This window comes from Corvus cornix, chromosome 1A, assembly GCF_000738735.6.
Source record: "Corvus cornix cornix isolate S_Up_H32 chromosome 1A, ASM73873v5, whole genome shotgun sequence".
NCBI classification, from domain to species: domain Eukaryota; kingdom Metazoa; phylum Chordata; class Aves; order Passeriformes; family Corvidae; genus Corvus; species Corvus cornix.
Genome location: NC_047057.1, coordinates 10,025,408 through 10,049,735, shown reverse-complemented (window position 1 = coordinate 10,049,735; position 24,328 = coordinate 10,025,408). Strand labels below are relative to the sequence as shown.

Genomic DNA, 24,328 nt, shown 5'->3' with positions numbered 1-24,328 from the left:
AATATGAGAATTGCAAATACCTAGAGGTCTACATGTCTAAAATCTAACTGTTTTTGCACAGTTCTAAGACTGGTTTTCCTCAGACTCTACTTTAACTCCCATTCTTTTCAGCTTCTTTCATCAACTGATATGTGAAATTGAAATCCATTCTTCTGAAGGAAGGAGACTTTGCCTGGTTCTAGTCCTTCAGCACATTTAGGAAGTTGTACCAAAACAAATTCTAACTTTTAGGAGAATAATGTGGAAATACTTTGCATTCAAAATGCATTTCTGTAATGGCTATAAGGGCTAACACAAATATAATGGTATTAAACAGACATGAAAAGCAGTCATACAAGATTCTTGATGATTTACTTAAAAATAACAATGTGCCAAAAATCTTGAGTTTATACATGCTAAGAGGTCTACAATGTTTAAAGACTTCAATTCAGCATTTCGTTTCTCTATGAGCTTGGAAGATTCCTTGGCTTTGCTTGACTATCTGGTCTTTTGTCCTTTAGGTAGATTTCATTTTTTCCCCAAACATAGTAATTTTGCTATAAATGGCTCTAATTATATTTTGCAAGGGTCTAAATTGCTCTTTATCTTTTTTTTCCATTGGGGAAACAACTGCCCTACTTATGCTATATCCCCCTGCTGGCACCAAAACTTCCTTTACAAAGATGCTAAAACACATAAACCTATAAATACATCCACATTAAAAAAGTGGTTGAAAAACAAGAAACCTGTTTCACAAGCCAGTCAAGGTTGAAACAATTGTTTCCCCTCAGGCCAGAATGCAGACAGCTGACATTCTCACATTTTCCACATGGAAGGAGGAGACACCCACCCTTGGGACAGACAATGGGTGGAAGGTCTCAGCACATGCCTGCAGGGGAAGACATGCAGCTCAAGTTGCTTCAACATGGATTTCTCAGAGCTCAGGTGTATTCTCTAACACTGGGGTCATCTCTTGGAATTACCTGTTCAAGCTCTTCAGCTTCATATAAATTAGCTAATACTGACTCATGGGGAAAGGCTCATTTAAGCAGAGGGATCTACACCCAGCGTGCTGTGATCTTTTTTGATCCAGGAGGTTCTTCCAACAACCAGTGGAGACTGTTTCAGTAGAATTATTATTAACAAAACCTTTTAAATGTAACTCTTAAAGTATTATTCTTTGATTAGGAAAAAAACAATATAAAAATTCATGATCAGCTCTACTATTTGGTCTCCAGGTGGTACAGATGAAAATTAACTTTAGAATTCAGGCTCGTAAATAGAGGTGAAAGGAGCATAATACTCTGATGTGTGTCCTTGGTCTGATGGCACACATTGCCGCTGCCTAGCTCAGACGTGTATAGAATTGAAGAGGATTGAGGTGCCTTCATATATCTGTTTAGTCTTACTATGACTTTGGGCATATTTGACTGGTGTCCATCACTCTGGAGAAAATGGTAGCTGGGAGGGCAGAGTCTTGGCTCCCCTGGCCACCCGTTCCATGCCAGGCTGACTAAACTGTTGCACAGCTGGAAATAAGAGACTTCATAAAGAAATTTGGAATACGGTTTTTTTTCCTACATAAAGGAAGAAGGGAATAATCATAACTCAAAAGACAGTCCTAGATTCTGCTGTTTGCTGAAAGGTGTGCTCCAAAACTCAGTATGGGAACTTCTGAGGCCCAAAGCTTAAATGAATGAAAAGGCATTAATAAAGACTGAAGAGAAATAGAAGTAGAGAAGTCCTCAAATTAACTGTACCTTTTTCTAGTCAACAGTGTCAGCTTCCCAATTCAAGTATGCTGAACTATGCATTTCAGAGCTCATCATTTTATCATATATGTGCAAGTTTCATGTAATTGCAAAGAAAGATGCTGAAACCAAATCAAAACAAAACTCAGACTTGGAAAATAACCATGCTTTACCAGTAAACCATACAGATAACATCAGTTACAATGAATCATGTAAAGGAAAGCCAAGTGATCTTTATATAGCATGAGGATCTCTAAATTATAGTACCTTTCAGGTTGAAACCTCGGCACTGAGTCAGAGGGTTTCCATGTCTCACGTCTTGTCTACGGCTCCTCCTGCAATATTTTGTAAAAACAAAATGTTATTCTAAAACAGCTACACTGAAAAGAACCACTTTTTTATTTGTGGATTTGTGTCTTTCTATTTTTTCTAGATCAAATGTTAAGGATAGTTCATGACCTACTGTGTGTGTGCTTTACTCTTGGCAGGCTTGCTGGAGTGAAGATATTGTTTAGATGAAGAATCAGTTTGTTGAAGCTTATAAAATGGTTGCAGTTTTTGTAGGTAAAGCAGTTGTGCAGTGGAGGTATAGGGATGGAAGGATCAGAGGTGATACATGAAGGAGACGACTGCTCATTCTCATAATACCTGGCATTCAAAGCCAGAAACCCCAGCTGGAACTCTTCATAAAGGCAAGCAGCTAAGAATGAGATGCATAAGATTCATAGTGCTCATATCTAATGCACCAGCAAAAAATTTTGATAAAGGGCATGTTCCCTCCTCCATTTTAGTGAGCACCTTTTTTTTGGTGCCTGCAGCCACCTTGGCAGCAGAGTGACTGATGTATTCACCCAGAATGGTGGAGAGCTATGATTCTATTCTGTCCTCTATTCGAAGGGATGTGACTATTTGCAAAATATAATAAAACTCACCAAGTGTCAGGATACTTCTAAATGGGGACTTTGTTATACTATCTGGATGACAGGTGGAAAATCATGATTCTAAAGCAATTTTCTGGGGACTGGGAATACTGGCATTTCAGTCCTCCTCAGCTAGGAGGTCATAGCTCACAGAATTCCGTGCATGAAAAGCTGGTACACAAATGTTTTTATTATTGAGATATATTATTTTCTTTGCTAAATATTGTGTAAGGTTGTTCAGTATTTATCAAGTTCAAGAAAAAATATTTTGATGATATATTGTTGCAAATGGACACTGTTGGGATATTTAGGAGCTGTATTCTGAACCATGCACTAAGCACTTGAGGATCAGAAACCATAAAAAGCCCCTGGAGCTCCAGTACTACTGAGTGAAGGGACATCTATGGCCACATTGTACTAGGTAGTGCACAAACACCCAGTAAGAGTGCTCATAATCCCCTGTCACCCAATCCTTCACTGCATCGTTTGAAAAGGAAATATTTGAAAGGTGATGATTCAAAGGAGTAATTCTTGAAATTCCAAGTATAGTTTTTATGTTAACCATCAGAAATATTTCATTTTATGCCTTGGGGTCTTAACCCTTGTGAACCATTTACATGAGTCAACGGAGACAATGAAGAATTTCTGAGTGAATGCCAGAGTTCTTGTGCTACCAAGACCTGCTCCACACTGTCAGAAATGGCATGTTGCTTGCATTAAGCAGTTCTGAGAATGTAAACTTAGCAGTTAGATATTTATTTAAAAAAAAAAAAAAGTGGTGGTTAGAAAATAAAAATACTATAAGGTGTTTTGGAGTAAATCGATGTTGCATGAGGAGCTACAGTAATTCACAGGAGACAGAAGTGTCAAAAGAAGCAAACAAGCAAATGCCTACAGCAGAAACTGTTGTCTAGACAATGGGATTTGGTTCTAATTACCAATGTTTTCTTCTTCATAATCTGTCTTGTTAGATAAACGGACAACTCATTTCCTTCACATATGAAAAGCAGACTTTTTTCCATACAGCTTGAGGTGTTTATTTTGGTTTGACATAAAGAGCAAATTGCAAACAAAATATCAGCATGAAAGTAAGCCCCAGTGGAAATAACCCTGGGTAGGTGTATATAATGGGGATGGCAAACTGGAAACTGCACAGGCTGGGTGTACCTGACTGCTCCTTTTGGCAGCTATGTTAGTGTAGGAGTGAGGTGGCCTGAGACTTGGAGATTTTTCTTTTCTTTCCTCCCCCTGTCTTCTGATCTTTGTTCCATGGAAGAAAACAGTGAGTTTCCAGACTGGTGGCTGAATACTCTGAATGAAAGCAGTTAACAACCCCATGTACTTTACCAATTGCTACATGCCCAGTTTGGGCTTTAACTTGTAATCTCAAGTAAGGAATGAGTCAAGAAAACTTTGCAATAACAAAAACAATTGTCTTTAATCCCAGGGGATGACATTATTACCAGCAGATCCAAGCTTTGCCTGTTTCTATCAACTGTCTCCCTCTATGAGGGTACAGGAGTAAAACTCAGTGACTATATATGGCCTTCTGCACCTGCAGCTCAGGTACAGGCACTAAGCACAGCCACAGGTTTAGGCAGGATATCAAGAAAATATTCTTCACCCAGAGGGTGGTTGGACACTGGAACAGGCTCCCCAGGGAAGTGATCACAGCACCAAACCTTCAAGAAGTGTTTGGACAGTTCTCTCAGGAACATGGTGTGATTCTTGGGGTGTCCTGTGCAGGGCCAGGAGTTGGACTCAATGATCCTGGTGGGTCCTTTTTGACTCAGCACATTTTTTGATTCTATGACTCTAGAATATGCAGTCTAAACCTCTTCTGGCACAATTTGAGGCTGTTTCCTCTTGTCCTCTTGCTTGTCACCAGGGAGAAGAGTCCAACCCCCAGCTGGCTACAACCTCCTTCCAGGTAGTTGTAGAGAGCATACAGCTGAAAGGTTTGTCTCCTCTGCAGTAACGCTTCATTGTGTATTCTGCAGCTTTGTTTGTATATGAAGTGAAATCTTATTAAGACAAAAGCTCACTACAGCCTTCTGCTATTAAATATTTCCCTTGGGAGGAGGAAAGAGACTCCTGTTTTACATAAGATTAAGAGATGGACTATTAGTTCTCTTGTAAATTAAACAAATTGCTTTCCCTGTCTGCTTTAATAAACCTCGTGTCAAAAAACCCAAATCCACAGGCATTACATGGAAATCACATTTGCCTAAAATTCTCCTGAAAATAATTCTTCTCACTTAGGAGCAAATGAGGAACAAAAAAGTATGAATGGGTTTATTCCTCAGACAGCCTGAGAGATCTTTTGCTTGATTTAGGGCTATCATAATTACATCCATAGTAAGTAATCGAATTTAAATGAAGGGAACAAATGTCTCACTGATTTTGTGTGCATGAGACAGAAGGATTAATACTTATGATTAAGAACCGTTTTTTTCCTTTTCTTTTTTCTCCCATCCATTACTTTAAATATGAAAAGCCATGCTCTTTACCATACACTCTTGCAGCATTCAGTCCTAAGTGATGAATAATTCCAAGCACAATAGCTGTGGAGGTATTGTTTGTACATGCTCACAAAAGGAATGACATCCCACTTCTCCATCACAACACTCCAGGCTACACAGCAGAAAAAAAGCGATCTTCCCTTGCAAGCTTCACCAGACTGCTTAATACTGCTCACCTTTTTCCTGTAGGATAAAACCTGGAGCAGGAGTTGCCATCCCAGGCGCAGTATGGATCTCGGGCTAGGCAGCAGTCAGCACAGGCAGTGCCGTAAATGTGGCAGCGATGCAAGGAAACCTGGGTGACCCCTTCATCTGAGCTCACATACAACTGTTGCTGCAGGAGGAATGGAAAAGATTTATTTCAGATGTGGAGGAGTTTCACCCCAGACCTGGCTAACACACCCAAAAAACATTTCAATTAATTTTGGAATTAACCCAAGACCAAGAGGGGAGCCACAAATATAAAGTCAAGATCAACAGAAATCTCCCAGGTGAACAGGCCTCTATTGTTTTCACCTTCCTGCTAGAAAACACCTAGAAACACTGGGGAAGGTTAATGGCTTTTTGGACATTGAGTGTCAGTGTTCTGTTCTAGGGCAGACAGGCTGAGTTAATATTGCTCAGATTTGAGAACTTGGTTCTTATTCAGTAAGGATTATTGGCTCAAGCCTTTGAACTAAGTATTTTCTCTGCACATAGTCAGTTTAATAAATATTATGGAGAGTTCCTAGCTGGATCCTCCAGTGCATACATTTCCAAGATGTAAAACCTAGAGATTATGTTGAGGCTTAGGGCCAGATTCTGATAGCCTTATATACCTGGAAAAATAAGCCAAGAGAACTTTCACAACACATCAGAGCTTTTGCAAGAGAAGTTCAAAGTGAGTAGATCATTACCAAAGTCTTGGCCAAAATTACTGTTTTACTCAAAAACAATTAAGCATTCTTAAAATATAAATTAATATTGCACAAAATCCCTTGAAATTCCTTTGATCTTCTTGTCATAAAAATGACAAAGCATATTGAATTCAAGTTAGGGAAAAATATTTACTTAGTAGTAGCTTTGTAAAATATTGAGCAATGTCTTGCTTGCAAAATCAGAAAATACACATTTTTAGCTTGTGTGTTAAACATTTCAGTGGAAATCCTTTCAGCTGCTTTCATCATTCTTATTGTAATTGTTTATTACTAATAAACAAACCTGCACAATTGCACCATGGACCCAACAGCCCCAACACGGCCTTTTTACATTGATCAGACAGACTTCCAAGGAAAAATTTCTATTTAGGACTCAGAGAAAAAAACCCAGGGAGGATGAATTTCCTCTTTTAGTATTTTTTTGATTCCTTAATTGTCAAACAAAACAACAAAAAAATTGACACTTTCAGTGAATTCAAAATGATACATAATGAATAGAAATTGTTTTATCTTAGTGGCCGAAGGGCATGTAAACAGCTCCTGCAAACTTCAGTCAAGTTTTCCATATTCATTATGGAAAATTTGCCCGTATTTAGTGTGCTCCACAAGAATCGATATTCTAATATCTGAGTCAATTTGCTTCTCAGTTAGTAAGCACTAAGCAGGCATTCCACTTTTCCTTACCTTTTTAGATGAAATCTTCATTGTTGTTATAGGAGAATTACTCTGAAAGACAAAGTGACAAACCATTGTCAAGAACTCTGTCCCAACATTAACCTTCAAAAAACACTAAAACCTAAGTAATATCTAAGAAAAAGATATATTTTTATATCCTGGAAAGGAACCACTCCCTCCTACTAAGTATTGCTAGTTTCAAAAATAAATAAATGACATATCAAGAATAATTGTCTCACAAAATATATTGTTGAAACTCAACCACATTATTATTACCCGTGTGTTTCTAAAAGGTTTTAGTACACTTGTAATTAACCTGTATCTGTGCTATCTCAGCAATATGGGAGCCATTACTTTAACTTTGTAATAAGAAACAATGTTTTTTCTTTGATGATGATGATAAGGAAAAATCATAAAATAGCTCATGAATGTTTATTATATGATCCAGATAAAAATATGGCATACTTCTCCTACAAATTATCAGTGCATACAGTTTGGTTACCATGCAACATGTAAATTCAGATTATCAATGGCAAAAATATTTAAAATGGCATGAATGTTCTTGAAAATTTCTTTCCCAGAGACAGTATTCTATACTACTGTGTGTCTTCATAGCACTCTATTAATGTCTGTGTCCAAATCAAATATCAAAAAGCTGGAAGAAGAATTGTTACATTCCTTGCCTTAAGTCATTATGTTCATCCAAACAAGTGATAAAATCGATGGTAATAAAAATGTTCAGCATTTTTTTAAGATTCAGCATTTGCTCAGTCACAAAGGAAAGCCATAACAGTGGGCTAGGATTAATTGCAGTGGACCACAACACAGCAGGGAGGTCAGGACCAGAAAATCTGGCTGCGAATCATGTGAATTGGCCAAGGTTTGGAGAAGTTTAGTGCTGCTTTATGAACTGTCTGGAGACTCAAGGTCAAATGCAACAATGGACCTGATGCCACATTCTCCTTTCTTTGTTTATGCTCTGGAAGAGGATCTCTGCTTTGCTACCCTTGATATTAACTAGCACAGAGCCCATGACCTCATCCCTGTTCTCTTGGAGAGACTCATATAAACACCATGACGCCACACAGATTGTAACAGCAGAGCTTACAATACCGTGATTTTTAGGGTTCAAGATAAAAGGGTCTGTGCATAGAGGCCCAGAAACTAGGTTTAGGGTGAGGCTACCTCTCAGCCCACCTATCTTCATGCTGTAATCATTTATGTTTCAGTAAATGGAATTAGCAATACATTGGTGAAGAGTGTGTTTTAAGTAATATCACTCACATATATCCTTTTTAAAGGGAAATCTTCAACAAAAGCCTAGAAAGACTAACTATGCCTTTATGAGTGTTAACACTGAGTGTATTCTTTTTCTTAAAGAAACTTGTAATGCTGCCTCTGTAAAGAAGCTTAAAATTTCCTTTCTGCATTCTCTCAATGAAACAGAGAAAAGGCCATGATAAAATCCTTAACTAAGTTTATCGATGCATACTGTCTAATGTCTAATGAATAGCCCATTCAAATATTTGAAAGGGGTTTTTCAACATGAGGGTGAACATTTTCTTTAGGTTATTACAAGCTGTTACATGCCAGAATGATTGACAGAGGCTATTCCCTTATCTCTCTGTACGTTTTGTGTTTCTTTTCAGCTTATGTTGTGTTAAACTTGTAGCTCTCTTGACTCCAGAGGCATGTGAGTTTGAAGAACAGGAGTTAAGCAAAAACAACACTAATTTGATTTCATTTTGCAACTGAGAACCAGGAAGATTATCTGATAATCAAAGTAAAGAAATCTTAGATTCCAACCATACATAGCAATAGTCACTATAAGTGATGCCAATGATAAAAGTCTCCTTCTGGAAGCCATTATAACATGACCTCCTAAAAAAGTGATTATCAAAATCCTTCTAGCTAATATATCAACATAAAAAAATAGGCAACTGAAATATAGGAGAAGAAAAGGACTTCAGCTATCTGTAGCCTTCATAACAGTTAACACTTTGTAATCCTCTTTGTGTGGTTATCAAACTGACAGCATACACATTTACTTGATCTTTTATCAAGTCACAGTTGCCCTTGCCAAAGTCTGTTAGAACAAAGTGCTTGTGTGAGCATACACACTGGAAAAACAAAAGGGGAAAGCCAAACCTGAAAAACCTCCAGCTCTTCTAAAATGAGTTCTCCACTTGCAGAGAAGTTGGTGGGTAGGACAACAACTTTTTGTACAGTGCCTTGGTCTGGAATAGGTGAGAACAAGTAACAAAGAGAGAGAGATAAATAAAAAATCAGATTAACCTTCATTAATTATAAAAGGAAGCCATCAAAGCAAGCACTGTGAGACAGAGAAAGGTAAGAAATGTTCAGCAATTTCTAGAGTTTGGGGTCAGTAAGAATGATGAAATGAATCCTCATACAGGAATACTAATGTAGTATTATTCTCATATATTAACATAAGTCATGGTAAGATTGGAGTTATTACCATTACTGTTGCCATTCTATACAAAAGATCAACCAAAATCAGTATATTCTGTAGTAGCTGCTATTCAGACACAGAGGAAGAATCTATCCTAATGATCTTAAGGTAAAACACAATATTAACAGGTAAAAGGGCACTACTGCAGGATGTAATATACATTCATATCCAATAATAAAATGCTATGATAACTGATGACATGAAAGGTAAACCTTCCAAAGAATAACTCTATCTACATGTAAACACAGTAAGAAGAAAGCTTTTTTTTATGAAATTCAAGAAATAATCAAGTCCTATTGGTAGGAGTTAATATTTTGCTCTGTAAGGTAAAAAGAAAAAGGAAGGTGAAGATATTTTATCATGGCTTCCCTCTCAAAATACAGTTCCAAGCCTCAGAAATCCACTCAGAACAAAGGAGTAAGAAGCAGGAATATGTGGCAATGACAGTGTCTTTGCAGAGTAGATGTGATGAGTGAGACCGAAGGGAAATTTGTGATTCATTTTCCAAATTTCTTATGTGGAAAGAATATGTGAGATGCAGGAGTCCATCTGCGAAGGCGCTTAAAGGCTGAGACAGCCACTGAAGTATTTCTGATGTGGCAGAAAATGATGCCATGATGATTTTTTGCCTTTTTTTATATATACCTTTTCTATACCCTTTCATATAGCTTTTATGTATCCCCAGTGCTTTTAGCATGCATACTTGTAATTCCTTAAGTCTGATAACTTAGCTTAGACCCAATATTCCCTTAAGCCAGGAGACCAAGCATCCTGCGGGCCTCACATTTGGAGGCCAGAAAGCCCTATGCTATCCTGAGGAACCAAGGTCTTCCCTAGAACATCCTGTAAACTAAGACAGGCCCATCCAGGTTGGGATTCCTCGGGATGGAGGGGTTCATTCAAGCCTCTCGTTGGGGAATCTTTGATAGATCTGCTAATTTGCAAGGTCTATAAATTGTATACGTGATCTATCGTCGGTGTGTGCATTTTGGTGTGCACTTCGGTGCATTCCACCTGGACAAAGTGGTGCACCTTTAAGGATCCTTAAATAAATACCAAGGTAAAAACCCCTTTTCCCTTAAACCATGTTTGGTTCATAATCAAAAGACCAGGGAAAGGCAACAAAAAGTCAGAGTGTGGGATAATGACAAGAATAAGCATTTTAACTTGGAAAAAGCACAGTACATAGAATTCTTCTTACCGGAAGGACCTAGAAATTAGACTGAGTAAATGAATCTATTTGCTCAATACTGATTCTGAAGAATGAGAACACGTGGTACAGATTTTTTTCAGCCTTCAAAAGTTTTAAGAGCAATGTAGAGTTGTGTAGTTGGTAGAACATTAGTAGAGCACAATATAGACAAGTATCTACATGTATTTTTATTAGTTTGATACCAAGGAAAGGAAATTTCAGCTTCCTGTTTGGCAATTCATAATGAAGACAATGTAAGCTGAAAAAGTTCAATTTTGGTTTTGCTTTAAGCTCAGTGACTAAATTCTGTAGCTTGAGCTGCAGGGTAAGATGATTACTGTAAGTAATTTACATTTCCTTATTTCACTTGGCGAAGCCAGATACTACTACTATTTAGTATTATCATTATTATTTTCAAAAAAAGGGTTTAAAGACAGAATATTGATATTTAAGGACCTGACCACACACAGAGCAGATTGCAGTATTTTGTCTTTAAAAAAAAGAAGGAAAAGAGAAACTGAAAGCTGACAAGACTTAAAAATGTGTAACTATCAATGGTACATGCTCAGGGCATGTTAGGCATGAATTTTTCATGAGAATTTTCTACAGAGACATTTATTCTCATTATACAATGGCATGATAAAACAGTTCCTTCTGAAGAAAATTTACTGGAACCAAATCTTGTGATAGCACAGCTGTGGTCTAGCCTGGGTGCCAGTATTAGCAAAGCTATGAAACTCTGAGAGAGATTTACTGACTGCCAGGACCCACCGAAGTGTTAAACTGCTGCAGATCGTTTCTCAGAGGAAAGGAGAAGGGTGTGTGTGTATTTCTTCTCCTACTTAAGGGAATAACACACTCACACACATACACAACTTCATTCCAGTCTGCCTCTGCTTCTTTGCATCCTTTTATCAATTCTCTAACATTAGACTCTTACCTTACAAAATTCTCAATCAGAAGTGCAGAAAGGAATTGAAGCCTTTTGTGGTTTTTTTTGCCTGCAATGTGTCAAGTACCTGTAACCCTGACATACAGGGCACTAAGCGTGTTGACAGTGACCTTACCTGCAAAGGAATGTAAGGCTGCTGAGCCTCTGAAGAACCGGTTTATGTCAATGATCCATTAGCACATGCCACACATTTAAAATTCCTAAATTGTCTTGAGTCCTCGAACATAGCCCCCAACTGAAATCAGAACCTGAGGGGAGATTTTATCCTGGGTATTGGCACAGAAAATACTGATAATGCCTGACGCCAGGTCCTTGTGTCCTAATAACCTTTCCTATTTGTAAAGTAGGTTCCTATCTACCTTTTTGTCACACCCCAGAAAAGTACACAGAGGGAAGGACTCATTCCCTTCATACTCATTCCCTTTGACTCAATATTTTACCATTTGCTTTGACTCAGTATTGAACCATGATGGACAGATCCTCACATAAAGGAATGTTCCATTGTTTCAAAGAAGACTTAATACAACATTTAAAATAAATATTCAAGTAGGGAATAGAAAGCTATTGATTAAATAAAATTGCTTAAAGCAAGGGATTCTAATAGTCTGTACCTACACATCTCTCTCTATATATCTATATATAAACACTCCCAATAACAGATAGCTTATAGGCCATAGTTCTCCCATTGCTTCTAAAAATAGACTTGCTACTGTTGCTCAGCCTCTTCCTTAATAAGTGAAAAGGAAATATTTGTCCCCAAATCCCACTTTTTATTTCTTTCTCAGTAGCACTGCTGACTCCGCTATAAACACAAATTTGTATCTGTCAAATCAAGTCACTTACATGTGTTCACATAGAAAGCTTATGGTATACTTGAGTTTTGTTGAAAATCTTATCTGATTATTTCTGCTAATGGTAAAGCAGTGAATTAAATTCCCTGGGTCATAGGAAAGGATGAAGCACTGTGCACTGCAGAACATTAATGCAAAGTAGCAGTGCCTGAGCTGTTTCCAAGTGTATTTCACAATTGATATTTTATGTTGTAAATCAGGCATAAGAAGTCATCAAACAAGTGCAAGTGAAATTTTTTCAAGTTAAGGTCAATGTATGAAATTATAAGGTAATCCTCTAAAATTCATAAAAATGAACAGCATGGTTTCCTTTGCCATTTACTTGTTCCTTCCAGAAATCCACTTGAAAACAGTTCTCCACTGCTATGATTTCACATAGTCATGAAAAAGCTACTATGTTTCCAGAATATCAATCCACCACTAGAAATGAAGAGGCAGATTTTTCCTCACCACTTTCCTAATTCTCCACTGGGAGCCATTTGCAGCCTTGCATCAGCTCAGCAGTCTGTGAGTCAAGTCGAGATGGACAAACAAAAGGGAATCTCCCTCAAGCTGACAGCAAGAGAACAGGAGTGGCTCCAAGTGTTTTTCCATTTCAAACCTGCTTAACAAATGCAGGTGTCCCAGCCTGACGTGAAAGACAATGATACTGAGATCACGTTCCCTCTGAGAAACTGGGAACAGCAAGGGAGGAAATTGCAGGCAAAAAAATAAAGGTGTAGAATGTATTCAGAGTGGGAAATAAATGAAGAAGGAAAGCATTCCAATAAATGGAATGGAAGCAGAAGAGGCATATAATAATCATCATAATTATAATAATATTCCTTCAAATGTGAGGCATGATTCTGGACTGATATTAATCAGCTAAGTTTCATCAATACCAGTTAGATTGCACCTGATTACATTAATTCCTGGTCTGCCTGACCATGGGCAATTGAAGAGGTAAAGCTTAATGAATAGACATGGAAACTACAGTTTTTTGGCTGAATCAGAAGGTCTGAGTTTTAAAACTCATTCTCTGAATTTTGATTAGTTTTTGTTTCCAGTCCTAAGTGAACACTGCAGCTGTCAGTAATGTGAGCCTCAAAGAGAGCCATGACCCATCTACCCCTGACCCACATCACATGCACAAATTGAACTACAAATAAAACCCCCGAATTTTCCACATCATAAAAAAATGACTGCAATAGGCACCAACTTCTACTCTGACATCAGTTTCAAGAGGATTCCCTCAGTAATCCCCACCCCTGATGTGCCTGACACTGCTGGAGACCCTCTAAAACCTTTTTCTCCATGTTTTACCTGTCAGCCTAATGGCAGCTAATTATTTCTGGTCTCTTATCTGAGTTGAACCTGATGTATACAAATAACCTTACAAAGAAAAAAGAAAGCAAAAAGTTTATAGAATGTTTGAAATCTGTCTGTTTGAGAAATTGTTGAGGCTCAGCAGAGCACCTGAGATGGTGGCAGGTTAGCAGTCAGGGCTGACAGCCACGTTCCCACACTCTGTGTCTGCTGTACCTCAGAGCTCCCACCACGGCCACTAACCTCTCTGTGCTTAGTTCACTCATCTGTCAAATGGCGGTAATTTTTTTCCAGCTCATAATATCTCTGTGAAACTTCATAAAATTCAAGCTGCATCAAAGAACAAAAAGACAGATACAAATGCTTACACTTGAGGGCAGAGTTTTCGTATAGCCCCAGCTCAGTCAATCTTTTGGGACACAGTGTGAGCTTGCGTGCATAAAAACTGAGCAGGGGAAATGAAGCAGGTGGAAGTACGCCCTCTTAACTTACATATAATCATAAAAGTTTGTGAAAAAGCTTTGGATGAATAGGTCAACGAAAGGTTATGAATGACTCAGACACTATGACCAAGAGGAAGAAGGAAATTGTGTCTGACGCCTGTTGTGCCACTGTTGTGCAACATCATCTTCCCATGCTTACAGTCACGAAGCTGCAGCCAGGAAAACTATGGGAGACAAGCTTGCTCTTTTGACCAGATTATCTCTCTCTGTTAGAATCTGTAGATCATTTGGCTATTGCATTACTGGAGGCTACTGTTGTCAGCAAGGGTTAGTTTTCCAAAAAGACAGCCGTCATATGACACCGTGAAAATGAGTATCACAAACTTATGCTCTGGAGGCACTTAATGCATCTAGACTTTGAAAACAAATGTTTCATCAGAGAAGCAAAGATAATAAGAAACATCGATCAACCTCGCGCCACTTCAGATGGATGTGGCTGACATTAATCCATTAATCATCTCAATAAGCCACATGAAGTCTGAAGTGCCTTTTTACAACAGTAACTTAGATCTCTTTCTAGAAAAATGGATCATATCTTGATAGCAAGGACCTGAAAAAAATCCATTGGTGCCCATGGCTGTTTAATGTACCCAAGTTTGACCCAGACATTTAAATATTTTCATAACACCAAGAGCAATAAAGACCCCCAGGAATAACCTTTTGGTTGTGCAATCTGTGTGTATTTTGACCAAAGGCTTTCGTACTGCAAGCAGTAGGTGGCATGCTTAATAAATGAATATTAATCTCATGAATATGTTCTCATGGTGTTTTACTGCTGTCTTAAATCTCAGATGGAAAACAATCTACTAAAGGATGAACACAAAATGTTGAAAGCTCAGATTCTTTAGATATAACTGAAATGAGTAAACAAATTACAGTACAACTCTAGGGTGAATCCAAAAAACTCAGGACTGAGTCCTGGCACATCACAGAAACTGAATAATTGAAACAAAACTCTAATCCCAAATTCTTGAACTGAATATGTTATTACTCATTGCGTAGAGAAAAAATACCATCAGCATTACCCTAGTCAAACATGCAAATGAATGATTACATTCTTTCCAAGTAAATTATCTCTCGTGTTTCTGTTTGGCTTCCCAAAGGTAGGCAGACAGCACCCTTCTCTTGTAGCACTACTCCCTACCAGTCCAGACTTGCTCCTTACTCCAAATCAGCTCACGTCAGACAGGGGTGAAGAGATCCCTTTGGGCAGATGTAACCAAACTAGCAAGTTTTCTTAAGTGCTTTGGGAGCCTTCATGTTGAAAAGCATAGGAAAAATAGGAGATTGTAATCATTTGAAAAGCATGGAATGCCACAAGAACAATGTCTGTCCCTGGGATTTATTTTGTCTGCTATGTAGGTAAGAAAGGGAGGAAAGCAGTATATTAACTCTGGGTATGGACCAGCCCCCGTGAGCTCAGCACTTCTGTCTGGGGGTGCAAAGGAAACACCACATTTAGTTCACACTAAGGTGAAAAAATTACAGAGCTGCCTATACCCTCCTGTGCCACGGCTACATGGTGAACACCACTGGGGTTGTCAGAGCTCTGTACTTCTGTTATTCTTAACTTGCATTCAGGAACTGATTTATTACTAAGGCTATAGAGGAGGAAGAGAGGAAAAGCTAAACATTTTGTGTGCTTTGCATCTGGCAAGCCATAAAACACTTCGATTTCAAGCATGAGACAGGTCACTGACAGTGACAGACATGGCTGGCAACATCTCAGTTCAGCAGCAGTAACTCATCATTTGAGCTGAGTGTAATTGTCACCAGGCGTCAAGTCCCATTGTCTCCGGCTGTGGGGCTCCAGACTCCCAAGGAAATTATCACAAGAAATTCTCCCATACAATGTGGTTTTTGCATTTGCTGGGACGAACTGACACCAAAGCAAATCCCCTCTGCATTCCTTTTGACACTTAATATCTCTATCAAATCCTCCTGAGTCTCACAGAAATTAGAGAATAAAGAAAACAAGTTTCTCCTCTCAGTGGCTGAAACTTGATCACTTTTATTTGAAAGGGCTGAGAAATGCAGTAACTTACATTGCACCGATTTCTTTTGAGGAAGACCTTGGAAGCTATTAATGTCCTGTGCCCTGCTCAGGAAGAATAGTGCCTGCCCTCCATGTCACTAGAAAGCAGAAAATGATCCTCATCTCCAGTGTAATGAAGAAGATAAAGCAATGAATGTAAAGTATCAAGAGGTGCACTTTTTGTATCTGATCCATAATGGGTCCTGTCCTGATACACAGAAGAAGATTGACGTATGATTATGTTTTTAGCAGCTCATGTGTGTGTATGAGGCCACAGTGATCACCTAGAAAGAGTCAGATGGTCATCAAAGGATAAAATGAAATTACCTATATTTATCTCTTGCAGAATTATTAAAATGTTTACTAGCAAACTTTGATTTCAAGCACATTTCAGTTTTTCAACACTTTTCCAGCTTTAACTATCACTGCTATATTAACAATCCTATATGGTTTGGGAACTTATGTCTCAATCTTTTCCACTAAGCTTAGGTAGAATTTTCCTCCAAACAATATTAGATGCATATAGAGTATTTTAAAACAATGACACCACTATATATTGAAAAAAAAATTAAAATGCTCATTTGAAAGATCTGTACTAGCCTACCAATCTATTACTTTGACTAAACACAGTAATTTGTCAAGGAAGAAAACTAACAGGAATGTAAAACTTCTCTTTCACCAAGTTTTCTTGTGAAGTTGTATAGCAAGAGTAGGGACACTATCTGTTGACACTTTTGATACTTCCATAGTAGAAAAAGACTTTACTTATACAGGAAAGGAGAAGAATGATCCTAACAGGTCACAAAGTCAAGAATTTTATCTGCATTAATTAAACTGAACAGAAAATGTGGTTTTAGGTACCCACCTTGAAGAAAGCCCTGTCTTAATTAGGTTAATTTAGTAGTTTCCAATAGCTCTGCAAATAGGAGATATCCAAAAATACCTTAAAACTCATTTATCAACTTCCAACCAAGGAAACAAAAATATGCAAAACTGACAAAATTCCTTATATAATTCATTACCCTGACTATGGTATACTAAGCATTCACTCTACAGCAGATGGAGATTTGGTAAACATTTGGTGGAAAAACATGGAGTCATAGAATCATTTAGGTTGGAAAAGACCTGTGGGAATATCACTTGGGACCAGGGGCCAGCTGGATGTAACTCCATTCACCACCACTCTTTGGGTCCAGCCATCCAGCCAGTTTTATACCCAGTGAAGATATCCATGCCATGATCATCCAGTTTCTCCAGGAGAATGCTGTGGGAAATGGTGTCAAAGGCTTTACTAAAGTCCAGGTAGACAACACGCAGAGCCTTTCCCTCATCCACTGTGTGGGTCACTTGGTCATAGAAGGAGATCAGGCTGGACAAGACGATCTGCCTTTCACAAACCCATGCTGGCTGGGTCTGATCCCCTGGTTGTCCTGCACATGCCATGTGACAACACTCAAGATAATCTGCTCCGTGACCTTCTCCAGCCCTGAGGTTTGGCTGACAGGTCTGTAAATTCCCCACATCCTCCTTGTGGCCCTGCTTATGGATGGGGATCACATTTGATAACTTCCAGTAAGCTGGGTCCTCCCCGGTTAGCTAGGACTGCTGCTAAATGATGGAAAGTGGCTTGGTGAGCACTCTGCCAGCTCCCTCAGTACCCTTGGGTGGATTCTGTCCAGCCCATGGACTCGTATGTGTCTAAGGGGTGTAGCAGGTCACTGACCGTTTCTCCTTGGATTATGGAGGCTTCATTCTGCCTTATTCCTGTCTTCCAGCTTAGGGGGCTGGGAACCTACAGAACTGGTCTTGCTACTAAAGTCTGAGGCAAAGAAGGTATTAAGTACTTCAGCCTTTTCACTGTTTCCCTCCCGAATCCAGTAAAGGATGGAAATTCTCCTTAGCTCTCTTTTTTCTGCTAATGTATTTATAGAAACATTTTTTATTGTCTTTTACAGAAGTAGCCAGCTTGAGTTCTTGCTGGGCTTTAGCCCTTCTCATTTTCTTCATCCATAACCTCACATGAATGAAGTGGTTTTGTTTTCCTTTCACTTAACTGCAGACACCTGTAGTCTGTAGAAGACATCTGGTGAAGTCCCATGCTCAAAGCAAGTCCTATTAGAGCAGGCTGCTCAATGCTGTGCCAGTTGGGTTTTGAATCTTTTGAGTCTCTGAAGATGGAGAATTCATAACCTCTCTGGGTCCTTTTTCCACTGTTTGATCACATTGATGGTGATAACTTTTTCCTTTATATATAATAGCAATGTCCCACATTGCAACATGTGTGCAGTCCCTCATCTTGGCACTGTGCACCTTGAGAAGAGTCCCCATCTGCTTTTTCCCCATTAGGTGGTTGTACCCACCCATTTGATAGTTGTCAACAGCATTAAGGTCTCCCCTTAGCTTTCTCTGAATAAACTCATTTTCTCAGTCTTTTCTCATACATCACATGCTACAGTCTTTCAACTGATCTTGCTCCATTAGGTCAATGTTTTCCTTGTACTGGGGAGCCCACAGCTGGACACAGTACTCCTGACAGGAGCCAAATACAGGTAAGAAGTCCTTTCCATCAACCTGTTTTCTGGATACACTTCTGCACACACAGCAGAGTGTGCAGTTGGTCTCCTTTGGCACATAGGCACCCTGCTGATTTTGATAGTTGGAGAGGTTTTTCTGAGAAGAGTGAAGAGAGTTATTTTTCATCATTTCCCTATAGAAGCCTGACATTCTTGAGAGATTTTTAGGACCCGCTTCCTAAATCTATTATAACGAGATGGTTATTCCCAGCCCCATGCGAGTTTGTTGGCAGACATGGTTATTCTACAAACAGAAAACAATCAGGACCCCAATAATATGTGAACCATAAAAGCAATGCAACCCATCTCTGTAATCACTTTCTGATGTTCAGAGATATATTTGTTCTCCTAGAGTTCTTTTCCTTTGTTCTACTTGAAACCATCTGCAGTAAAAAAGATTAGCCTTTGTGCCTGTCAGCCTCTAATGCCCTGTTAAACCAGTGGGAGTTTCAGATGTGACTCCTAGGGTCTAGTCACAGTACCACTCTACTTGTCTGCTTCAATCTGAAAGATGTGATTCATACCTGAATATTTAAAAAAAGTCAAAATTGATCAGTCCAAGGATCACTTGACCTGTTCCTTGCGGACTTCAGACGCATAACACCAGATTCAAATTTGATGTAAGTAAAAACAAAATATAGGTTATATTAGGCAGAAATTATTTTAGAATGCTTGGATCAAGTTCTCTGTGTCCACTACTGCTAGGACTCTAACCATTTGTTTCTTTTTCTCTTCTAAGTACTTCCATATTACTACTGTTTTCTGAAGGAGTTGTTGTTTCTGCCTTTGCAACGTCTTGATCAGATCATGCTTTTCTTCAGAAGTAGCTTACACAGTAGATATTAAATAATGATGATGAGAGTATACAAAATTATAAAGCTAGACTTAGATATTTTTTTCTCATGCTTGAGATCATCAAATTCTAGTGTGGAATCATGCTGGAGACAAACCATATTCAAGAGAAGTATTATAATCTAGATCCAATAAAATACACACTGGTGTTGGTTTTTGTCTCACAATTAGGACCAATACATTGTATCTCTTGCACATAATTGATATCTATAGTAAATAGAAAAATGCACAGAAAGTAAAAAGAACGTATTCATGGATTTCTATAACATTTCTGTAGATTGCAAACATTAAAAAAAAAAAAAACTTCTGAAAGCTGTAAATTGTAATAATCAGAGTTTATTGCATATTATATTGCAACAGAGGAAAATGAATGCTGCCAAATTTGTCTTACCTGTTCCAAGAAACAAGACGTGGTATCTTCCATCAGCAGCATTCACTCGATCCACAGCAATCTTTGTATACTTGTAGTCAGCTCCTATCCGTATGATTAATGGCCTCTTGTGTATTGGGTAAATGGGATTAAACATCAAAGGGTGGTTCCTAATGAAGGTCACAACGTCATCTGGAAACTCTTTGGTTGTCCGCATATTGGGTGTGAAGGCTCCTCCCGGACACTGTAAGAAACAGCACAGTGATGCTGAACAACACTTATCACCTGTCAGAGAGTTTTCATCTCCACATCATTTACAAATATTGACAGATAGTTGACAAAGGAAATTCCCTAAAAAGCACTTCAGACTTGGGCCAAAACTTACTGGGCTCCAGTAAGGGGAATGAAGTGCTGAATAGCTACACTTTGAACTCCCATCAGTTCTTATAAAAAGAACCAAAATGTATTTTTGCATTTTTGAAACCCAGCTTGATGGGAAAGATGTGTACTTCTGAACCTATTTCTACATATTTCATGCTTCCAAACTGCCTGTTGAAAAAAAAAACATTAAAAAAATCTAAGAGATTGGTATGGGAAGATACCAAACTTTTGCATCTGGTTTGTTACAGAATTAGTACAAAGGTAGGAAACAAAATCTGATAATCAATTGTAATTTGGCCAATATCCCTCTTGACATTATGTTGATTATAAGATGATGAAAAGGCCTGTGACTTGTCTTCATTTGAAAAAGCAATAATATAGAGTTGATGAGGGAGTCCCATAACAATTTATTTATATAAGTTGTTTATATATGTATATATATATATATTTTATATATATATATATATTTATAAGATTGTGTATACTTTCCCCTATGCCTGAGAAGTAACAGGTCCATGAATACTTTGGATGCTTCTTTAAATATAATGAAGAACTATCCAAATAATCATCCCTGAGGCATTCTGGACCTCATAAGAAAATAAAAACCATCTTAGAAAACTCAACTGTTTACTGAGATTGAAACTAAAAGGAAACTGTGAAGAAATCAGAGCTGTGCCAGTAATTGGTACAGTGTTCTGGATGTACCTGTGTTAATTTAGATGATTTTTATTTTTTGCTACCACTACCTCACTTCTTATTGCTGCTCCTGAGCTTTAATTTTTTCCCCTTATCATATTTCTGAGATGTGAAACTCTCCTCAGAGTATTGGAGATATTCAGAAGTGTTTCAAAGCAATATTTTTCCAATTGGAAAATGATTTGTTCAATAAAAACCACTTGATGGAAATTTGTTTATTTTGACAAGGGCCATTCTTACATCTAGGATGGAATTTCTGGTCAAAACCATGGACAAAAAATAACCAGTAACTTAGGGAGAGATTTACCTCACCTGACTTCTACTCTCTTAAAGTGAGGCATTTATTCTTAGGTTTTCTCTGTAGTCAGTAATTCAGACTAAACACCCTGCTTTTGGATGGCTAAAATTACATAAAATGAATCATATTCGGAGAGACTTGGAAACTGTCTGGGGATATATGACTCATGTGTCCATCCTACCTGATGAGATGCAATGTTGGAATTTGGGTCTTCAGCTCCCAGGGCATCCCTGTAACCACAGGCGGGAGTGCCTGTTCTACCCTCACTGCTAAAAGCTGTTCCATATTGTGCACCTAATAAACTATTCATTGGGCATACCAGGAAACAAGTAGAGAGGGACTTCAGCCTAATCACAGGCTTTGGAGTCATCTTCTGGCTCAATCAGGAGTAAATTATTTATACAAAGTAGAGTTCTTTAAAGAAGTTGCTCTGGCATCAGTTACCTCCAGGAAGAAGAAGCAGAACTCAGCTCAGATATGGGTCGTTTCTCTCATCTGACATCCTCGATAATTTATTTTTCTGGGCTCATATTTATCCTAAGGGTTTTGTTTTGGCTCTCATTAGAAATGATAGTACATGTTAATGCTCTAAGATTGCTCAGAAAGTTCAATTCTTATTATCTTGCTTGCTCTACCCCATCTAGCATGTTCGTCCACATTCCAGAAAATGTATGGAACTATCTGTTAAGATTAGCAACAAATTCTGAAAAAAGAACTGCATTCATCATTAGCAAGATAATTCCACTTGGTAGTGCTCTGCCAGACCCCAGTTCCTTTCAAGAGGGATTCAGTTTCACAGACAGTTCAATTTAAACTTTCCTGTCTCACATTGCTCTATTAAAAGTCTTTCTCTGATACTTTCAACCCTTCCATTCTTGACTTGGAGTCATGTGACTTTTGTCTGTGACTTCTTGCAAAAATGTCTGTGCTATGATTCACACCAGCATGACCCTAAAAACTTACATTATATCACTGTCCTGAGCAAAGCCTTAACAAACATCTTTAATCAATTAGTTCTTTTGCTAAACCAATGACAAGCAAAAGATGATACTGAAGAAACCTAAGCTCTCCCTTTCCTGGAGGGATTGAACGTGTATCCTTCACGCCTCATTCAAGGACTTGGCTACACAATCTTACGTTCACAGTTGATTACCATGCAGTAAGATTGCAGAGAAAACCAGAATTCTTTAATTTACAGTATGCTGTAGGTACAAAAACTATTTCTGTAAACTCTGAAAAATGGAAACTACTCTCAAACATCATTGAGTTTAGTAGCAAGCTGCCAGTTATGTTTTTTTTTTTCCATACGTAAGTTTTGCTTGTGGAGAAATAAGAAACCATTGGTATTTAGTGAAGGCCAGCCAGACACTGCTGAGTTGATCATGGCCAAAAGAATGCATTGCTTCATTTAATCCTACTGAAGCTACACTGAAGCCTTTCCATTGTTTATCCAGTACTGCGACATGATGAACTTTCGTTTCTGTCCAGAGGTTTAGTATGAATATCTCTTTGGGCAACTGTAAAGTAGGATTTTCCATGTCATATAAAAAGACATCCCTGTCTAGTCCAGCATCCCAGAAGTTACAAAAAAATACATTTCAGAAAAAAGAGGATCAAGTCCCATAGTCTGCAAGCATGGCTGATCAAAGTTAACTCTTTGAGCACTAATTCTGAGCAGCAAAAAATCCCCGTGTCCCGATTTTCACTTTGACATAAGTGAAAGATAGAGTTTGTGGCAGACATTTAAAAGTGGAATTTTTTGGCAGTGAAATAAAAGCAAAGCCAAAGAAATTCCATCTTAGAAAATATGACTAAGGTACTGTGTTTTGCCTGAATCATGAAGAAGCACAGAAAAGCCAGTAATCTGAAAACCAGCAATGGTCAACTAAGGAATCTCTATGAGCTATGATCTAAGAATTTATCTTCAAATTCAGAGCTCATCGGCACATCTGAAAAATGTAGATAATTTCTGTCACCATGTTAAATCCAAATCTGATTTTTTTTCCCCCTTTCCACTGTGCTGCCCAATTTCTTTAAGCCCATCTGGAATACCTCAGAAGCTTCTATGAGGCGAACCAAGAAAAACATGGCAGTGGTTGAGGAAACACATGCAAACAAAATACTCTGAAACAGCAAGAAACTTTGAAATGTTACTAATCACAAGAGTGTGAAACTTCCTGTTTAAGTGGGTCTTTTTTTTAAAGCCTCAGTGAACTCACAAGATTAGAGCTGTATGAATTAATTGCAAAGAAAGATTAATGCTAGCAATAGACCTTAGTGGAATGTCAGGTATTGATTAGTTAATTCTAGAGATCTGGGAATGTAAAGTCCTAACTCTTATAGCCAGCAATAACTGCACAAAAATGTCATGAAGGATTGTGTGAACAGGGAGAACTGTTCCATGTGTCTGAGCTATTCCATGTTCAATAGAGAAAGAGAGAAAAAGTACAAGATCTTGCAGCACAAAGACAAATCAGAACAAAATAGTGATATGGTTAAAAGTTCTCACAGAGACTGGCAAAATTAAAATAAAATTTAATTTCCTGTGATAAATGGAAAAGCAACAAAGTATTAATCTAAAAAAAATAACTGTATCATTGACAGATAATTTATGATTCTCTGCATACCTATTTCATTCTGATACTTAAGAAATTGTAAGACCTCATAGGAGTCAACACACACCCACAGTACTATACTTCATTTATCAAATATGGATTTAGAGATGATTCTAGGAAAGCTTATACATTTTTTATTAAAGACTGAAATATCATGTGTCGCATTTCTGCTAAATCTAAATTAAGAATAGTGAAAATAAGTAAGTAAATAGATAAAGAGAAAAGTGCATTAACAGCAATTTTTATACACCATGAAGCTGAAAAGTAAGAAGAAGTAATAGTTCTGTTTAAAATACTTCATGAGCTATATCTGCACAACTTGGAAACAGAGCTAGCTCTACTTGCGTACAGAATTTATTGGAAGATTATTACTAACCCTGATACACTGAAAGAAAGTCCTGAAAAATTTTCAAGGCATACAAAAAGCTTTCTTAAGAAGGAAGACTATTGTGAACTGAATGGCATAAA

General features: G+C 38.0%; 1 protein-coding gene across 4 annotated transcripts in view; it reads right to left on the bottom strand.

The window, feature by feature from the left end:
- SEMA3C (semaphorin 3C) overlaps positions 1–24,328 on the bottom strand; it is a 115,919-nt gene that overhangs the window by 4,405 nt on the left and 87,186 nt on the right. For all 4 annotated transcript variants that reach the window (XM_010395674.4, XM_010395676.4, XM_010395675.4 and 1 more), the window contains 5 exons: positions 19,892–20,114; positions 8,913–9,001; positions 6,774–6,815; positions 5,349–5,506; positions 1,998–2,065 (listed from right to left, as the gene is read on the bottom strand). In XM_010395674.4, coding sequence (XP_010393976.1) covers positions 1,998–2,065; positions 5,349–5,506; positions 6,774–6,815; positions 8,913–9,001; positions 19,892–20,114 — 580 coding nt within the window. The remainder of the gene's footprint in view (positions 1–1,997; positions 2,066–5,348; positions 5,507–6,773; positions 6,816–8,912; positions 9,002–19,891; positions 20,115–24,328) is intronic.